The sequence below is a fragment of the Megascapheus bottae genome, chromosome 24 (assembly GCF_031878675.1).
Source record: "Megascapheus bottae isolate mThoBot1 chromosome 24, mThoBot2.hap1, whole genome shotgun sequence".
NCBI classification, from domain to species: domain Eukaryota; kingdom Metazoa; phylum Chordata; class Mammalia; order Rodentia; family Geomyidae; genus Megascapheus; species Megascapheus bottae.
In genome coordinates, this window is record NC_143532.1 from 19,406,712 (window position 1) to 19,425,125 (window position 18,414).

Below are 18,414 nucleotides of genomic sequence, written 5' to 3' on the forward strand. Positions count from 1 at the left end.
CCATCTTTTTTTCCTTTTACAGAAGTGAGGAGGTCAAGCCAGGACCTCAAAGTGCCTTTGGAGGAAATGCCCACAGGATGGATAGCAAGGGCACAGTGCCCCTCACCCTTCACCCCTCCTGCTGCCCTCTGCAAGCCACACACAAACACTGGGACCTGGGAAGACGGCAGAAGTGGCCAATCCTGACCCCCAGTGGTCTCTTTAGGAATGACACCAGAATAGGAATGACACCCCCCCAACCTCCCCACCCCCACAGAGCCCAGCCAGCTGGGGGCTGGAAAGGTCACACAGGCCGACTCTGACCTGGCACCCACCACAGGCCGACTCTGACCTGGCACCCACAGCATGCTAGATACCATCTAGACATCCATTCACACCCTGAGGGGCCTCTCTTGGCCAAGCCCAGTTGGAGGAGAGCTGCAGGGATGTGGTCTACACAGGGCTTCTCGTGCTGGGGAGTGGGCCAAGCCACCACTAGAGTCACAGTTTGGACAATCCCATATAACCAGTGAGAAAACCAAGTCCCCAGGAGGGCCAGGGGCTACTGGGGTCTGTGAGTGAGCAATAACTGTTTTTTGTTTGTTTATTGTAGAGTCATAAGGGTACTAAACTACACTTTCTTTTCTGCCCCTGCTGGCCTCCAACTGCATGCAGTCCACGAGGTCTCAGATTCCCAAGTAGCTAAGATTACAGGCAGAGCTGAGCACCGATCTTGGAGAATGATGTGAGGTCGTAATTCACAGGCACATTTCCTCCATGTGCAGAACCAATCTTACCCATTCGATGAGTTGGCCAGTCTAGCTTGTCCTCTGACCTTCCATCTCCTTGTCTGCCTCAGAGCCCCAAAATATTCCTTCTTCTTTTAGCCTCACTTTTCTGGTTTGTTTTTTATTGGGCGGAATCAATGTTGCCTAATCTTATGACAAATTGTAAGTAAGTGAGGACTTTAAAGATAGCCTGTATGCCATTGCCCTCCACCTTCTCTGCCTGGATGGTCACAGAGGGCTAGTGTGGGCTCTTAGGGAGCTGGCTGTCTTGGGCAGTGCGTGATCGATCTCTGTAAGTGGTCTACATGGGCAAGGAGCGCAACTGTAGGGCTGGCTCAATTACTGTCCATTAGTCACGGCCCTGTGCTGTGTCCTCCAAGCTTCTACCCTGGCTCAGCTTTGCAATCAATAATTGAGAGGAGCTTTGGAAATCCACCTGCACTCAGGGTGGCCTTTTGTCATCTGCTGCCTCTGCCAACTTCTCACTGGAAGCGAGTTTACACTGAAATCAACCTACTTTTGAAATGAACAGTTTTCTCAGTTTTGATGGATTCATCTATGCAATCATCATCACTGATAAAATATGCAGGGTTTTTTTTTTTTTTAATCTAAAAAGCTTCCTCATGCCAGGCTCACCTCTGTAATCTTAGCCACTCAAGCAGATCAAGACTCAAAGCCAGACTGGACAGATAAATCCAGGAGATTTTTATCTGTAACTAACCAGCAAAAAGCCAGAAGGAGAGGTGTGCCCACAAATAGAGCACCAGCCTGGAGTGAAAAAGCTAAGAGCACAGCCCCTAAGTTTAATTCCCCCCACATTCACACACAGTCGCATAGTAATATTTGTAGTATCATTGTTTAAAATAGCCAGAGAGGAGACAAAGGGCTACCTAAAGATGAAAGGACAAGCAAATGTGGCATATTTACAGTGAAATGTTTTTAGCTTGTGAAAGGGACTGAGGTTCTGATTCATACTAAAACAGGGACAAAATTAGAAAACATGACATTATGTGAAAGAGCCTACAGGCTGAAGGTTCTAACACTGAAATGATTGAAATGATTCCATATATATAATCCAGGACAGGCCAATCCATAAAAACAACCTACATTAGTAATTGCCAGGTCTGTGAAAAGAGAGCTGGGAGTTACTGCTAATGAGTTTGAGGATAATAGTGGTACAACTATGCCAAAAACCACTAAGTTATAAACTGTTTTGGTCTTGGAGTTTGAATTCAGGGACTTGAGCTTGCTTGGTTGGTGTTCTACCACCTGAGCCGTACCTCCAGCCTGCCTTTTTGCTGGTTAGTTGGAGATGGAGTCTCATGGGCTTTTCTGCCTGGACTTCTCTCATGAAACTTTGATCATCCTACTCTCGGTCTCCTGAGTAACTAAGATTACAGGTGCCAGGTACCAGCAAACAAATGACATTATTTTTTGTCTTGTGCTGGTCCTGGGATTTGAACTCAAGGCCTGGATGCTGTCTCTCAGCTTTTGAACACAAAGTAAATGCTCTAGCACTCCACTTCCAGCTAATTTGAGATAAGAATCTCACAGACTTTGCAGCCTGGGCTGGTTTTAAAGAGTGATCTTCAGATCCCAGCCTCCTGAGCAGCTAGAATGACAGGTGTGAGTCATGGGCGCCCAGCTAAACAGATATCTTTATAGTGAACCTTCTCTATAGTTACTATTTTACACGGTCACTATTGGTTCATGCATCTTAGATGTACCTGGAATCCTTTCCTCCCTGAAATACATCTTTTTGACCTAGCTCTTTGTTTACCTGTAGGTGTTGAAATGTATGGGGTCATTTTTTTGGTTGTTATTATTCTTCTTTTGCCTTCATTCTTGAAAGGGTCTTTTGCCAGAGTGACTCCAAGTTGATATTTGTTTGTTCTTGTCACTTCAGAGGTATTATTCCGGTTTCTCCCCCCCCCCCCGCACCTCCCCCCCGTCTCGTGGGGGTCGAGAAGCCAGCTCGCCTTCTGTTGCGTCATACGCAAGCTGTCCTTTCTCAATGACTGCTTTCATCCTGTCTCTGCCTCTGACATCCTGGACGCACAATAAAATGTGCAAAGCTCCGGCATACTTTTATGTATTGTGCCTGACAAGCTTTGTGTCCCTGGTTCTGTACTTCGAGAAAATGTGCAGCTATTTTATCTAAAATTATCGTCTCTTTTCCATTGTCTTTATTTTCTTCCTCTGGGATGCTTCTGTGCAAGGCTTTCTCATTCTGTTCTTTATACCTCTTAATCGCTATTCTTATTATCATTTATCTTAACTCTTTTGTTACTTTTTTTGAGCTCTTCAGTTCAAAGCTACCGCCCTACCCTTGGGCTTGAGCGTTGTCCCTGAGCTCTTCACCTCAAGGTTGCCACCCTACCCTTGAGCCAAGCCCCACTTCCTATTTTCTAGAGGTTAATTGGAGATACGAGTTTCAGGTTCTTTTGTGCCCTGGCTGGCTTTGAACCTTGATCCTCAGATCTCAGCCTCCTGAGTAGCTAGAATTACACCACGCCTGGCTCCTTCCTTTCTTTTCCCCTCTCCCTCTCTCTCTCTCTCTCTCTCTCTCTCTCTCTCTCTCTCTCTCTCTCTCTCTCTCTCTCTCTCTCTCTCTCTCTCTCTCTTTCTCTCTCTGTCTCTGTCTCCCCTTCCTCCTCCTTATTTTATATGCTCATCTTTTTAACCTGTGACCTCTGGTGCTGGGCATATAAACCTGCTGCTTTTGTGTTGTCTCTCACTCATGGTGCCTTACCTTCTTGTGACCTGGAAGGATTTCTATAGAAGCCTGTTTATTGTTTGGACTCTGAGTGTTTTCCCCATCTAACCTAACTTGGACTTTTCCTCCATACTGAGTGTGCTTCTGTGTTACAGAGTGCTCTTCTCCAGGCCACAACGACCTCCATCCAAAGCCTTTTCTCATGGGAACTTCACCTTTCTTCCCAATGCCTGCTCCCCACAGAGTTGTCACCACAGGAGGTTGGAGCCGGCCCACCCCTCCAGGAGGTAGCTAAAAGCCCGTTGGCCCTCACCCTCCTTAACTGCCCTTCGTCACCAGTGTCACCATCTGCCCTGGCTTATCTTTATTTGTGAAATTGCTTCTTGAGTGACAACTACAACACACACACACACACACACACACACACACACACACACACACAGAATGGTGACTTGCTCCTTTCTCTAAACTTAGAAACTAGAGTAGGGCCCAAAATACAAGAGTTTAGCAGTTACTTGATAGATGGGTGAGCAAATGAGACGGAGTGCCTGTCTCCCAAACGCTCCCCAGCTGGCAGCCCAGACGGGGGACAGTTGCCAGGCAGTGGAATATGGACACTTCTATATAGAGAAGTCTCTGTGTGCCGCTTCTGCCTGGGGGAGGGGAGTGGAGGTCCTGAGCAGGTTGTGGTCCCATGGTGGATGGGGATGGGGAGCACATACAGCCCTGAGCCCCTAAAATGTGTTGTCATTACACCATGAAAGCCAAGCTTAAGAAGAAAGTTCCGGACAGGGACAGAGTCCCAGCCAAGAAAGCCTGCGGGGACACTCGTTGAGAGGATGAGAAAGGAAGAAGAGGGATGGGTTGGAGAAGGGGTGTAGGTTGGACCCCAGATCCTGATCAGAGTGGGCCTGTCAGGCTGCCAGGGGGTGGGGGGAGGTGGAGCTGGGAGTGGGGAGGCAGGGAGGCCTGTGAGGAGGGTCTGCAGGGGATGGAGGCTGGTTCTGAGCCAGGGTTCGAGCAGGGGTAGAATTCCCCAGATGATGGGTTTTCTGGAAGTGGGTTTGGCTTGAGCTGAGGTCACAGGGAGATGCTTGGACTCGGGAGGGCTTGCTGTGGGCAGAGGGGCTGGCAAGGGCACTGGTTGTGCTGAGGTGAGGGGAGTGGGGTGTGGGGTGAGGGTTCCTACCCAGGACTCCTGAGCCAATGCTCTTGTCAATAAGATCGTCAGATGGAGCAAAAATAGAAGTGGGTATATAGGACACAGCTAAATTTGAATTTCAGATTAAAGATGGATGATTTGTTGGTGTGTCTGCCTCCAAGACCAGTTTCCTAGCTTTTCTCCTGCAGCTCTACCTTTAACACCCAGCTTCCACTCCCACTGGACCCACAACAAGGAAACATACCAAAGGCAGCCAAGGTCTCCTTCCCTAAGTACCTTCTTGCAGTCCCTGGCCCTGAGTGGAGCCCCCGAAACTGTGTACCCTGCCTCACCTCTCATGGTCTCACCAGTCTGGACACCCCATGAAGGCTAGGAGAAGACCCCTCCGTCCCTACCCCAATCCTATGGAGAATTTCCAGGAAGTGGTGTCAGCCCAGAGCCTGGACCCCTATAGGACTGGGGGGGGGAGGGCAGGGAGCTTGGGGTCTGTTTCCTGGAACCATCCTGTGTCACCACACTCCCCACATACTCTGTCTGGCAGCTCAAGGCTTGCTGGGGTCTGAGGCAGACCTCAACCAGAGGCCTCTGGTGGGGGCCCTCAGAGTGGAAGAGAGGCCTTCCGTCTCTGAAGTTGTAACAAATGGCCCAGCAGAGTCAGCTGAGAAGCTGGGTGGTGACAGGGAGGGCAGCCTGGTGGCTTTCCTGGAGGAGGAGGACAATTCTTACAATAGCTGTGAGTCCTCCAGAGAAAGCGGGGCGGGGGAGGGGGTGGAGGACCTCACCTGGGATGTCAGGATATGTCTAAGGAACTGGGAGGTGGAACTACCTGGGCCTGGAACCCACAGACAGCACGGCCTCTGATTCACGTGACACTGATGTGGTTGTTGGCTTGTTATTGTTGTTACCTTTGTGCTGACCTTCCACAGTTACACAGCTAGAAGTATCATCCAGAGATACACAGAATGGCAGTGGTTCCCCCTGACAGGACAGAGATCCAACTTCAATTCCCTTCCTGTGAGGTTCAAGGGCATTAAACTGTCTGATAAGCTGGAATGGAAATCTACTTCCAGCTGTTCTAATGCCTGAGGCCCAGACCCTGGAGAACCACTCTGCCAGGTGCACTGGAGAAAGAGACACATGGATGGCTAGTATTTCCCTGGAGTCACTCGGAAAAAATAGAGTGAGCTCAGTCCTGGAGGTAGTAGACTCTCCCACTGAGGCACTGGTTCCACAGACCCTTGACCACCCCAGTTTAGGAGCCAATGGCACGGCACACAGGTCAACAGCTCCCCCTGGTGTCCATGCTAGGAAAAGCACTGGATTAGAGAGCATTATTTTTCCTTCCCGTCTGACAGGCTGGTGGGAATAGTGATGCCCTTTTGTCCCCTGGGAAGCCTGGTGTTTGGAACACTGAGGGGGAGACTTTGGGAAGGACTGGCGCATCTCAATCTTTGGGTAGGGCGGGCTTTGAGTTAAAGCTTATCATCCTGGGGTTGGTAGAAGAAAAACATATAGTGAGGTCTCAGACACTGGTGGGCCTGCAGAGGACCAGAGGCTAGCGGCCAAGGGTGGTCTGGTTCTCTCCAGGAGGAAGTAGACCCAGCCTCCAGCGAGGGGATGGAGATCATGGGGGAACAACAGCAGGTAGGAATTCCAGCCCATCCTGATGCTCCCCCCCCCACTGCCATCTATTCACTGTCACAAAGCTCCTGTGTTAGGCAGAACCAGACCTTGAGGCCCCTATGTCACAGATGGGAAAACTGGGGCGGGGGGGTAAGTAGAGGGGGCTTTGAGACATGGCCTCATGACCAAGACATGACTCTTGGTCCAGTGCTCTTCCTGTAGGCAGGCTCACTGGGGCCACCCCCTAGGTAGAACTAGACCATGTTACAGCAGAATGCCAGAGAGGCAGAGCCACACCCTGTCCTGTGGAGGAGATGGGGGATGTGGAGGGCTGTAGACTGCTGCCTCCTGTGCTGGGAGCCAGGGCCTGGGAGCCAGAGTCCAGAGCAACTGGGGCTCCAGGCCAGGAGGCCAGGTCAGTGTGTAGTCATCAGGGAAGAGCTGACCCCCTCCATCTCTGTCCTGGCCTCTGCCTGGGAGTGGCATCTCTGGGAGCAGAACCACAGGAAGAGGAAGAAACCTGAAAGATAAGCCTGGTTGGGGGAGGGGCATCACCAAGCAGAATTCAGGGACCTCCTCCCCCCACAGCTGGAATAGCTGGGGCTCCCTGGGGTCATGAGCAGTTGGGGGACAGAGGGATAGACTCTAGGACCAAGAGGATTCTGAGTATGCCAGTAGACAGCTGTGGACTCAGCGCCCTGCCCAAGCATCCTGCCATAGGCCCATCGCCTGTGCCCTTGTGCTGCCCATTGGTCTTACCATAGAACGAGTTGGAGATGGTGAAGAGGAAGAGCTGGGGCAGCAGGAAGATGCCAAAGGAGAAGAAAGCCAAGGCCCAGGTGGTACCCAGCAGGACAGTGAGGCCCAGCACAGTGACAGTGTCCCGGCACGCCTGGGCACTTGGTGCCTTCTGCCCAGCTCGCAGTCTTCTGAGGGCCCACAGTGCCCAGGCCAGCACCACCAGGTTAAACAGGGACATGAGGCCACCGTATCCCATGACCAGCACACCATGCACCACAGGGCTACACACCCAGCACCTATGGGATAGGGGTGAAAGCCGGGGTCAGCCCAGCCCCAAGGCCAGAGGGAGGCCAGGCATGCTGGGCCTGGACTTTCTGCTCCAATCATTGTCCACTGCTGGTCATCCAGCTCCCAGCCACCCACCACAACAGGTGCCACCAGTCCCCTTGCTCCCCTTCCTGAAGCCCTGTCATGCCTGCCTTTCAGCCTCACCCAGACCAGGTGAGCAGAGGTGAGTATGACCCTCTCCCCTCCCCTCAGCCCTCTGCTGCCAGACAGCATCCTACAGGTCCCCTCCTGCCCTACTAGACTGCTGCCACCATCTTGCCGCACCCACCCAACCTAAAGGTCTTCCTGGAGCAGTGTGTAATGTCTCACATGCTGGCTTGGCGAAGGGGACTCTGCATTTGAGAGTGGGGGGCAGAGGAAGGAACAGGAAAATCCCACAAAGGGCTTGGCTTCAGCCAGAGAAAAGCCTTCAGAGCATGATCCAGGACCGAGGGCCTCCCTGCGGCCTTCAGATCTTCCAGGACACCTTCAGAACAAGCGCTGCCCTCTGAGTGTGACAGGGTCACCCACTTGATGTGGGATATCCCAGACAGTTCCCATGACAATCAGGAGAAAGGAAGCCCATGCCAGGCCGAAGTGACCTTGGTGTGAACCTGATGCTCTGGCCACCGGTGTCACCTGCCCAGAGCTGACGCCAGAGACTCCCCCACTGGCATTGCAGGGTATTCTTGAGGGTATTCTCCAGGTTGATGAGTACAGTGTGTCACCTTCCTTCCTAGCCACGGTGGCCTGCCACAGTTCGCTCACCCTGCGTCTGCTAGTATTTCTGGTGTCATGTGGGCACAGAGTGTGCATGTATCTCATAAGCGAGTCTTGCAATGCAAAGTAACAGTTTCAGGAACTGGGGTCATGGCATTCCAGGGGGAGAGAGAACAGAGCAGGAACGGAAAAGGTGCTTCCTAGAGTGGGGATCCCCCATTTCTGTGTACTGATATGCCTCATGTCTTGTGGATGTACCACTTAAACTCTCTGGTTCGTGTCACTTGTTATATAATAAAATACATCTTCGGCCCAGTGCCAGTGGCTCACACCTTTAATCTTGGCTACTCCAGAAACTGAGCTCTCAGGACTATGGGTCAGAGCCAGACTCAGGTGGAAAAGTAAGATTCTTGTCTACAGTTAACCAGTAAAAAGCCAAAAATGGAGCTGTGGTAGAATGCTAACCTTGAGCCACAAAGCCAAGCAGGAGTGTGATACCCTGAGCTCAAGCTCCAGTTGAAGGACAAAAGATAAAAATAAAAATACATCTTCACAGACACATTCCTCAGAGCCACCAACCCAATCTCCCAGGGACGAGATGAATCCACTCCCAACTCTACTGCTGGGCACAGGTCAGCCTGGATTTGGGGAGGGATGCCCTAAGGATGAAGCAGGATTGCCAGAGGGCCTGCCTCAGTATACAGAGCACACTCAGCCCTCTGACATCTCTAACTGGCCAGAGCCACAGAAGGAATGGAAGGAAAGCCACCCGGGGTATCTCCTACTATTCTCCTTGTCTAGAGTGTTTCACAATAAAGAGGTTAACGCTAGGTTGTCTGGGTTAAAAGACCCAGGAGCCGATTGTTCCCAGGCCTAAGAGACACCTACTCACTAAGCCATTCCCACAGGACTCCCCTCCCCTAGCCCACTTGGTCTTCCCTCTACGTGGGAGAAGATCTGGTATGCTTGTCAGTGCCCAGAGCCTGAAAAGCAAGGTAGCAGAGCATCAGGCACGGGCTGAGCTAGGCCAACGGGCTAGAAGTACAGGGTGATACTGGTAGTGGTGCCTGTGGTGGCTGTGTGCCAGGAGGTGCCCTGGCCCAGGAGCTGTGGTACCTTCCTGGAGTCAGTGCTGTGCAAAAGCCGCTGCTCAGGAGCCCTTCTGGATCTAGCAGGAATTGAGCAGAGCACTCCCTCCAACCTCTCCCAGCTGAGCCACAGCCCCCTCCATGCCCCTCTGCCTGGCCTTGCCCACAGCATGGTCCCCCTTGAGCCCTCCAGCCTCGGCTGGCAAGACCACACATCCAGGACACTCACATGGACACGTTGTTCTGGAAGCCCATGTGGTTTTCCTGGGTGTGGGCCAGTGGGATCGCATAGGGTCCGTACACAGAGCTCTTCACAGCGAGGAGAAGCAGCACCAGGAGCGCAGGAACCCCTGAGAGGGGGACAAAGACTCAAGACCTTCCCAGGGTGGGAAACCAAGGAACCTGGGTCTTGAATGGACTGCTCTAGGATGAAGATGAGCAGAGCAAGGGGACCAGTGCCCTGCCTGTTGGAGAGCTCAGGAGGCCCCAGGGAGGAGAGCTGTTACCCCAGCCCAGCATGCAGAGTTTGAGCACGTAGTGACGAATGTAGATGTTGTAGACTCGGCCCAGGAGCAGGTAGAGGTTGAAGCCTTCTATGGCCATCCAGGTGAGGCAGCTGAGCAGAGCATAGTGGAGGGCGGCGGCCAGCGCTGTGCACGCCATCCCAGGCACCGGGGCCACCGCTAGAGTGGAGCTCAGAAGGAAGGCTACGTTCAGGAGCAGCACAGAGACATGCAGGTTCATGTGGATGCGCACGATCGAGTCACTGTGCTTCCTGCAGGCAGGGTGGGGATGGGGGAGCATGGCCCTCAGTGGCCTGGGGACATCACCCAGGTAGTGCCCACCCCTGAGATTACAGAGGCAGAAGACGGCGAAACTAAGGGGTCCATGGCTTGGTCTCAGGGCCCCGTCCTGGACAGGAGATCAGAGAGGCTTGATTAGGATGTACAGGCTTGGCTGAGGCCAGGATTACCTGGCCTGGATGTAGAGAAGGATGACCAGCAGTGAGGCCACGATGGAGATGCTGCAGCCCACGAGAGAGATGTACTCCAGAGGTGCCCGCAGCTCTGCGGGGAGCTGGGCCGAGGAGAGCTGCTACAAGGAGAAGCGGGGAGCTGGAGACCCAAAGCTGACCAAAACCTCCCAGGCTCCGGCAGAGGGGCCACCCCACACCTCAGCTCCAAGCCCCTCCCCTGCAGCCCAGCCCAGTTCTAGAATGAGAAATGACAGGGTACAAATGGCTTGTGTTTCCCCTCCTATGAAGAAGCTAGATCTAAAATACACCAGGACAGAAGGAATTGTACAGGACTCGAGGCATTCGCACACAGTGAGACCAAAGGAGGGCAATCTTAGGAAAAGAATGCCAAGGCCCAACACCTGTGTGCCTCTGATCATATAAAATAATATTCATTGACATGAATGAGCTCCAGGAAGTGGAAACAGGTGGGGTTTTTTTTTGCCTATGTTTTATTTTGTCTTGTTTGTTCATTTATCTGTCTTTGGGAAGGTAAGTGGGGACAAACGGAAGGAAATGGAGGGACAAAGGGTAAACAAATGCAGCAGTGTTCCGCACTAGACACTGTGTTGAAAATGAGCCTATGACTTGTGGGTGGGAGTTGGGAGAGAAAAACTGGGAGGGAGTAAGGGAAGGAGTGACATTGTCCAAAAAGAAGTGTACTCTACCTGACTGTAACCCCTCTGGATGGCACCTTTATAATAACAATTTTAAGATAGTAAATAGAAATTGTTTAAGCCAGGACAGAGTGTTAACTTTCACCCTCAGCTCCTCTACAATGTCCCCCCCACAACTCTATGTGGTGGGGAGGGGGCCCACCACACCTCCATGTGTATAGCCAAATATGACAGGCCTAGCCAATCAGGACTGCCTCCTTTTGCCCACAGTGATTGTTGAAGAATGAGTACAGGACCTGGTGAGTCTCAACACCAAGACTGATTGGCAGAACTGGAAAGTCTCTGGCTAGAACACTAGCAGAGGATGAACCTGAAATGCCTGGAAGCCATACTGGTATGCCATAAGGCAGCCTGCCCAAAGCAAGCACAACTGGAGAACAGAGCTAGAGTTCTAGCTTAGTTATAATCAGCCTTTGGATCAAACCATGCCTGAAGCTTAAATGAGCTGTTTTAAGAAACCCAAGCCCACTGACTCTCCCTCTCCCTCTCCATTCCCTCCCTCCCCCTCCCCCCCTCTCTCGGGCTGGAGGTACACATACCATGAGAACAGCGAAATAGGTGAGGTGGTTGCAGTGGCAGAGCACCTGGGAAGGGGAGGGTTGCTCTGTGCGGCAGCCCTCAGGGCTCCAGGTCCCCTGGGAGTGCTGGCTGTCCCTCTCCTTCCAGAAGACACAGGTTAGTGTGTAGCCTTCCTGAGGGGAGATTGAGGTCAGTCCTGGTGCTACCAGGAGGTATCTCAGGTCTAGATCTGGGAATCCCAGGGCCAAAGAAGACTCAAATGTGCCCTTGTCGGCACTGTATGCACAGTGGCTGGGTTGTGACAGCCCCAGATGGCAGCCCCACCTCCAGCATGGACCCTCAGAGTGATCTGAGCAAGTCACCAAGTCTGGATTTAATGAAAAATGGGGTCTGTGCCCCCATACCACCAGCTGAAGGAAAATGAAAGCGTATGGCTTCTGAGGGCCCAGCGCTGCTGGCCTTTCGTCTATCAGAAGCTAGGAAGCTGCTGTCTCCTCCATCCTCCCCTAGAAAGAGGGTTCAGATCCAGCCCCAGAGGGAAAAAAGATTCACAGCCAAGCCATACAGTGGAAGAATGGGGGACGCCACACAGCAGTCCAAGTCAGAGAGCAGGGTGGTGTGCTGAGGCCTGAGGTGAGTCAGTTTCCTTGAAAGTAGAGCAGGAGCTTGATTTTAGGCAGAGTGGACAAGAGTGGTAAATCCCAGGGGTACAAAGAAAATGAGGGAAATTGAGAGTACTCGGCCTTGCCAGGCAGGGCGGGCGGGGGGGGGGGTGTCACAGCTATAATCATGGTTACTCAGGAAGCTGAGATCCAGAGAACAGCAGTTCAAAGCCAGTCAAGGCAGAAAAGTCCAAGAGACTCTAGTTTCAAAATAACCAGAAAAAAGCAAGGCTGGAAGTGTGGCTCAACTAGGAAAGCCAGGTAAACTAAGCAAGCACTGAAATTAAGCAGCAGTACTGCCCACCCCCTCAAAAAAAAAAAACTGCTTCATTTTCATGTCTTCTGCAGAAATGTCAAAGTGTAATGGATTTCAATCCATTGTTTCAGAAATGGTTCCTCGGGATGAAGTGTGAAGTTTGGTTGAACCACCGGAGAACCAACCACAAGAAGGTCAAGGTCAGAGTGGAAATGGGGGCGCCCCCAACACTACCAGGCTTTGGTTGTGCCAGAAGCTGATGTTGACTGGCTCACTGAGGTTGTTCACTTGTTGGTGGCCTAGCTGGGCCCCCAGGACATAGTTATTGAGCAAGGATGAGTTGCTTTCATCCTGGAAGAGCAGAGAAGAGCGGAGAAAGATGATGTTGAGTGGAGAGGGCCCAAGCCTGTCCTCCTTTCCCAGCCCCTCCTCCTTGGATGTGCCTCTGAGTCTGTCTCCCAGAGAGGAACAAGTACCTACATGCATGATTCTTTTTCTTTTCTTTCTTCTTTGTTTCCAATCCTGGGGCTTGAACCAGGGCCTGCCAGGGCACTGTCCCTGAGCTTCTTTTGCTCAAGGCTAGCTAGCACTCTATCTCTTGAGCCACAGCACCAATTCTGGCTTTTTCTGTGTATGTGGTATTGAGGAATCAAACCCAGGGCTTCATGTATGCTAGGCGAGCACTCTACCACTAGGCTACCTTGCCATCCCCTACATGACAGATTCTTAGCTCTGGTTTTCAGATTGCCATTGCTGCAACTCCCTAAAGCTAGTGGCAAGCTGCGGCCTCAAGAGATGCCAGAGCCAGCTTGGGGGACACAGTGTGTTAACCCCCCCTCCCCCAGTACTGGTCCCCATCCTCAGGCCAGCCGGTAGCACTGAGGCCTGAAACAGCCCTTTGCTACCTGGAAGAACAGGTTAGTGAAGAAGTAGATGCAGATGAGGCGCAGATCAGCGAGCCTGGTCCTGCAGGCATCCTGGGTCAACTCTGCTGGGAACTGCATGGCATGCGGGGCCCGGGGCTGCAGAGGACCCCACACAGGTGAGCCTGGGCCCCTCCCCAGGAAGTCTTCCCTGGCCTCATCCACTGCAGAATCTGTAGGCTGCGCCTCCTCCCAGACTCCCAGACCCTGGCTGCCCATCCTTTCCAGGGTTCATCCACCTGGCATTCTGCTAAAAGGACCCAGGGTTCTTGGCCTTTCCTGCTACTGCTGTTTCTGGAAAAGCTCTGTTTAAGGGACCCCTTTCCACAGAAACATCACCTTATCTCCCCAGGAGGCAACTCCTAGCTACTTAGGTTAGTACCCAGGGTGGAAAAGTCAGGGCCCCAAACCCCCAACCCCTGGTGGGCCACTCCTGACCTGGAGGCCCGGCTCCAGGGTGGCACTGTTCAGGGAGAGACCTGTGAAGTTGCAGGCCAGCTTGAAGACCAGAGACTGGATGGAGCCCGTCTGCAGGGTCAGGTTGTGGCCAGGGAAAGAAGCATTCAGCAGCAGCTGCTCCAGAGTGTGGATATGACTGAGGACAGGACATGTGAACAAAGGGAAGAAGAGCTTGGGGAGGGGGCGGGGCTGGAGCCAGGGGCAGGGCCAGCTCCTCTGGAAGGGGTGGGGCCAGCAGGGTTCTAGACCACATTTCGGGGCAAGGTCTCCCATCCCTACCCCATCACTCACCTTCTAGATCTTCCAGTGGGGTATCTGCATCATCCTGACTGTCCCATCCCAGCAGTCCCCAGCCCAGGAAAATGCAAAAACCCTCCCCACCCATGGATTAAAGGCCCATGGTCCCTTCAGGGATTTCAGGACCCCTGTCATCAAAGTTCCACATACACCCTAATCCAGGCAATAAATAGCCAGAGGGGAGAGATACATCAGTCTTCCATCTCCAGAGCCAGTGCTAGGCACACAGTAGGTCCTCAGTAACTGCATGCTGAGCACAGTAGGAGGTCACCCTACACCAGCCCAGGTCTGCTGATGGGAGAACTGGGAAGGGAGGCACAGCTGACTGAGCAGGCAAGGACTGGGGTCGCTCACCCAGTGCGGATGAACGACCTCCGGCCCAGGGGCTGCTCCATGGTCTTCATAAAGCGCAGGAGTTCTTCTGAAGTCACTGTAGATAGCAACGTTCCTCAGGGCCCCCTCCACAATTTTCCCATCCCTTGTGGTAGCCTCCCCTTCCATCTCACCACTGTGGACTCCACAGAGCCTCCTTACCTGCCATCACACCAGGACAAGTCAGAAGGCCCAGGCAGAAGAAAAGGACCCTGTAGAGATCCATGCTCTGGGCCCAGTCCCCTCTCTGAGTTGAGACCTGCCCTGGAAAATCAGTACTGTAATCATTACAGTGAAAGAACCACCTCTTCCTTCAAGGCACCTGGTGTGTCCCCGGGGTAATGCTGGCCAGGTCACTCTTGAATGTTACTAAAGGTGAAACCAAGGCTCCGAGGGCAATGGGTCTTGCTTTGTTTGGAGGTATCTACCTGAAGTCACGTTTTCTGTGACTTCAGAATGTTAGACCAGTTTATAAGAGCTGCCATTAGCATCTTGGCCTGAAATACTATCATCCCCCAAAAGGGTCTCTCTGGGGGCTCTCGGTAGAAATGGCAAATTTTGTTTAAAATTTTTAAAAAGCTAAAAGGCTGTGTAAAATACTTAAGGTTCAGGCCTCCTGGAGAATAATTTCTAGCAGAAAGCATTGCTAGGTTGGAGAATTGAGACCACACTATGGAAAATGCAAAATTATTTCAAAAATCCCACTGTAGAGAATAGAATATCCCTCCTCCATCCTTCCTAGTTCCTCTTAGGCTTAGTAGGGCTTTTTATTTTGTTTTGTTTTGTTTTGTTTTTCTTTGATGGGGCAGCAGTGCAGGAGATCATATAATTGAGAACTAGTTTCAGTCTATAGACCCTCAGTGACTCAGAAGGTATTCTCTGATTGGTCAGTTGTTCTACACCTCATTTGCATATGGGCTACCAATCAGCTTATGACATTAAAAAAAGAAAAATTTAAAAAAAATTTAAAAAGAGAGGACCGGGGGTGGGGGAGGAAAATGAAGGCAAAAACATGAGAAGGGGTGGCAATGATTGTTAAGTAATGCACCTTCTATCCGGCGAATGTAATATAACCCTTCCATTAATTACAATAAAAAATAATTTTTAAAAAAGGGAGGATTGGGGACCAGGAGTTTGGCCTAGTGGTAGAGTGCTTGCCTAGCATGCACAAAGACCTGGGTTCGATTCCTTAGTACCACATACATAGAAAAAAGCCAGAAGTGGTGCTGAGGCTCAAGTGGTAGAGCTCTAGCCATGAGAAAGTCCAAGGACAGTGCTCTGGCCCTGAGCTCAAGCCCAGGACTGGCAAAAAAATAAATAAATAAATAAAAGGGAGGACTGGGTGTGGTGGTTCATGCCTGTAATCCTAGCTACTCAGGAGGCTGAGATCTGAGGATCAAGGTTCAAAGTCAGCCTGGGCATAAAAGGACCTGAGACTCTTATCTTCAGTTAACCTCTAGAAAACGGGAAATGGGGCTTGGCTCAAGGGTAGGGTGGTAGCCTTGAGCTGAAGAACTCAGGGACAGAGCCAGGGCCCAGACTTCAAGCCCCAAGACCAACAACAACAACAAAAGTTTAATACAGCTCAGAAGTCTCTCGTGATCTATGCACTTATTAACTCTTTGTTCTTAGAATCAATGTTTCTATCACTTTAAACTACCTTAGGTCTTAGCCCAGTCCTTACTTGTGCCAAAGTTCACACTGAACAGTGATTTCTGGCTGGCAAATAGGGCTTATTTTTATTTTTGCAGCTGTTTGTAAATCACTGTCCACGAGTTAAATAAAATACACAAGTGCTGGGCTGAGAGTTTGGCCTAGTGGTAGAGTGTTTGCCTAGTATGCATGAAGACCCGGGTTCGATTCCTTAGCACCGCATATATAGGGGAAAAAAAAAGCCAGGAGTGGTGCTGTGGCTCAAGCGGTAGAACTCTAGCCTTGAGAAAGTCCAAGGACAGTGGTCAGACCTTGAGCCCAAGCCCAGGACTGGCAAAACAAAAACAAAAACAAAAAACACAAGTGCTAATCTGTGTGTGTGTGTGTGTGTGTGTGCGCGCGCACACACACACACACACTTGTACTCATTGCCTGGGTGCTATCCTTTAGCTATTTTGGCTCAAGGATGACACTCTACTACTTGAGCCACACCTCTACCTCTAGCTTTTTGCTGGCTAATTGGAGATAAGAGTCTCACAGACTTTCCTGCCCAGGTTAGCATTAACTTGGATCCTCAGACCTCAGCCTCCTGAGTAGCTAGGATTACAGGTATGAACCATTGGCACCATTGTTTTTTTGTTTTTAAGTGCTCTGGACAGCTGAGGGTGAGCCAGGTAAGCCAATGAGCTGATTTCTTACTGTCATCAGAACACAAAAACAGTAACTCAGGAAACACACTGACTGGTTCACCACTGACAAAGCCAGGAAGAAGGGAGGGGCTCCACGAAAGGAACTGAAAAGCAAATGACCAATGTCTGAATGAGTTGTCAATGGTGACATCAGAGAGCCCTGGACTCAGGGAAACCCATACCTCCTAGACACTGCTTTCCCAGTCTTCCGCTGAGAAGGAGCAGAGGGCCAGGGCCTGGTGTGGGCCCAATACAAGATGGGGCTGGCTGCTTCAAAGAGACACCAACATTCTACAAGCCCCCGATCAGCATGCTGCCAAGCCAGTGTCACCATCTGTGCTGGCAAGAAGCAGGAAGCCCAGCAGGGGCCAAGTAGCTGCACAGATAGAAAGTAGAGGGTAGCAATGATGGCCCCTCCTGAAGAAAAGCAGACTCTTCACTCACAGCCAAGGATCCCCTCCAATAAAGCAAACATTGCGTCCCTTGGCGGGGAGAGACAGGAAGTCAGTCTGTGCTCTAGACTTACCCTGGAAACTAGAGAGAAACAAACACTGGAAAGCTGCTTTCTGGTCAAGGCTGCCTAAGACTGAAACTAGAGCAAGAGAACTGAGAGTCCACTGCTACTACCACAAACCTTGCACCAAATGACCAGGGAAAGATCCAGAACCCAAAGAGATTCCCTCTGTGCTGTACAACAGGCTGGATTGGGTAGCCGAAGAAAAGCCTAATGAGACTCAAAGCCTTATACTAAGCACGATAAACTCAAGATAGTTCACCAATGGAAAAATCTGAAGCCTGGACACAGAAAGTAACTAGAGCCATACTTGGTGGCTTACACCTGTAATCCCAGCTACTCAAAAGGCTGAGATCTGAGGATGATGGTTCAACTTTCTGGGCAGGAAAGTCTATGAGACTCTTATCACCAATTAACCACTCAAAAACCAGAAATGGTGCTGTGATTCAAAGTGGCAAGTGAACGGCTGACTATGCCTGCTGCCTGGGGACTCAGCAGGTTGTAGGCAATGTTCTTGCTCCTGCTGAAATGGATGCTTACAGGGAGGAGTGTCGGCACTAGAAGGGTTCCAATAAAACTATTTAATTTTAGGGGCCGGGAGTTTGGCAGAGTGGTTAAAGTGCTTGCCTAGCATGCATGAAGACCCGGGTTCGATTCCTCGGTACCACATACATAGAAAAAAAAGCTGGAAGTGGTGCTGAGGCTCAAGTGGTAGAGCTCTAGCCTTGAGAAAGTCCAAGGACAGTGCTCAGGCCCTGAGCTCAAGGCCAGGACTGGCAAAAAAAAAACAAAAACTATTTAATTTTATTTTTCCTCCCACAAATAATCCATAATGGGGTCCATCGAATCAAGTGTGGAACCAGAGATAAAATGTAAACCCTGGTTCTTAATTCATCTGCCTGTCTCTGTGGGTCTTCGTTAACTTTTATGAGTATAGTTTTTATGTTGTATAGTTTTCTAATTAAAATGTATAAATGTCTAAAGAGATTTCAGAATAATAAAACATTTATAATACTTTTTTAAAAAAAAAAAGTGGTAGAGCACTAGCCTTGAGCAAGAGAGCTCAGGAACAGTGCCCAGGTGCTGAGTTCAAACCCCATGAGATAGGAAGAAAGGATGGATGGAAGGAAGGAAGGTAAGTATAACCATCATTACTATCAGGGCCGGGAGTTTGGCCTAGTGGTAGAGTGCTTGCCTAGCATGCATGAAGACCAGGGTTCAATTCCTCAGTACC

At 51.0% G+C, this 18,414-nt stretch overlaps 1 protein-coding gene and 1 non-coding gene across 2 annotated transcripts; both read right to left on the reverse strand.

Annotated features, from left to right (window-relative positions):
• Positions 1-6,684: 6,684 nt before the first annotated feature.
• Positions 6,685-14,582, reverse strand: Adgrg5 (adhesion G protein-coupled receptor G5). The gene is made up of 11 exons (XM_090357582.1): positions 14,487-14,582; positions 14,307-14,382; positions 13,635-13,791; positions 13,179-13,295; positions 12,508-12,624; positions 11,376-11,528; positions 10,118-10,239; positions 9,651-9,919; positions 9,374-9,494; positions 7,028-7,305; positions 6,685-6,788 (listed from the first exon to the last, which is right to left on the reverse strand). The coding sequence occupies exons 1-11, from the start codon at positions 14,548-14,550 to the stop codon at positions 6,685-6,687; spliced, it is 1,578 nt and encodes a 525-aa protein (XP_090213708.1). The 5' UTR covers positions 14,551-14,582.
• A 1,409-nt stretch (positions 14,583-15,991) lies between these two features.
• On the reverse strand, positions 15,992-16,122 carry LOC150047074 (small nucleolar RNA SNORA40). Its single transcript, XR_016539591.1, has one exon. It is a non-coding gene; the product is annotated as a small nucleolar RNA SNORA40 (small nucleolar RNA).
• Between the last annotated feature and the right edge of the window lie 2,292 nt (positions 16,123-18,414).

What these genes read in the sequence shown, in the direction of transcription:
- Adgrg5 (XM_090357582.1), bottom strand. Translation starts at nt 14,550, where the DNA reads ATGGATCTCTACAGGGTCCTTTTCTTCTGCCTGGGCCTTCTGACTTGT. An exon ending in CTTCTCTACATCCAGGCCAG is followed by an intron (nt 9,920 to 10,117) that starts GTAATCCTGGCC and finishes CCCTGCCTGCAG; the next exon opens with GAAGCACAGTGACTCGATCG. An exon ending in ACTCTGCATGCTGGGCTGGG is followed by an intron (nt 9,495 to 9,650) that starts GTAACAGCTCTC and finishes TCCCCCTCTCAG; the next exon opens with GGGTTCCTGCGCTCCTGGTG.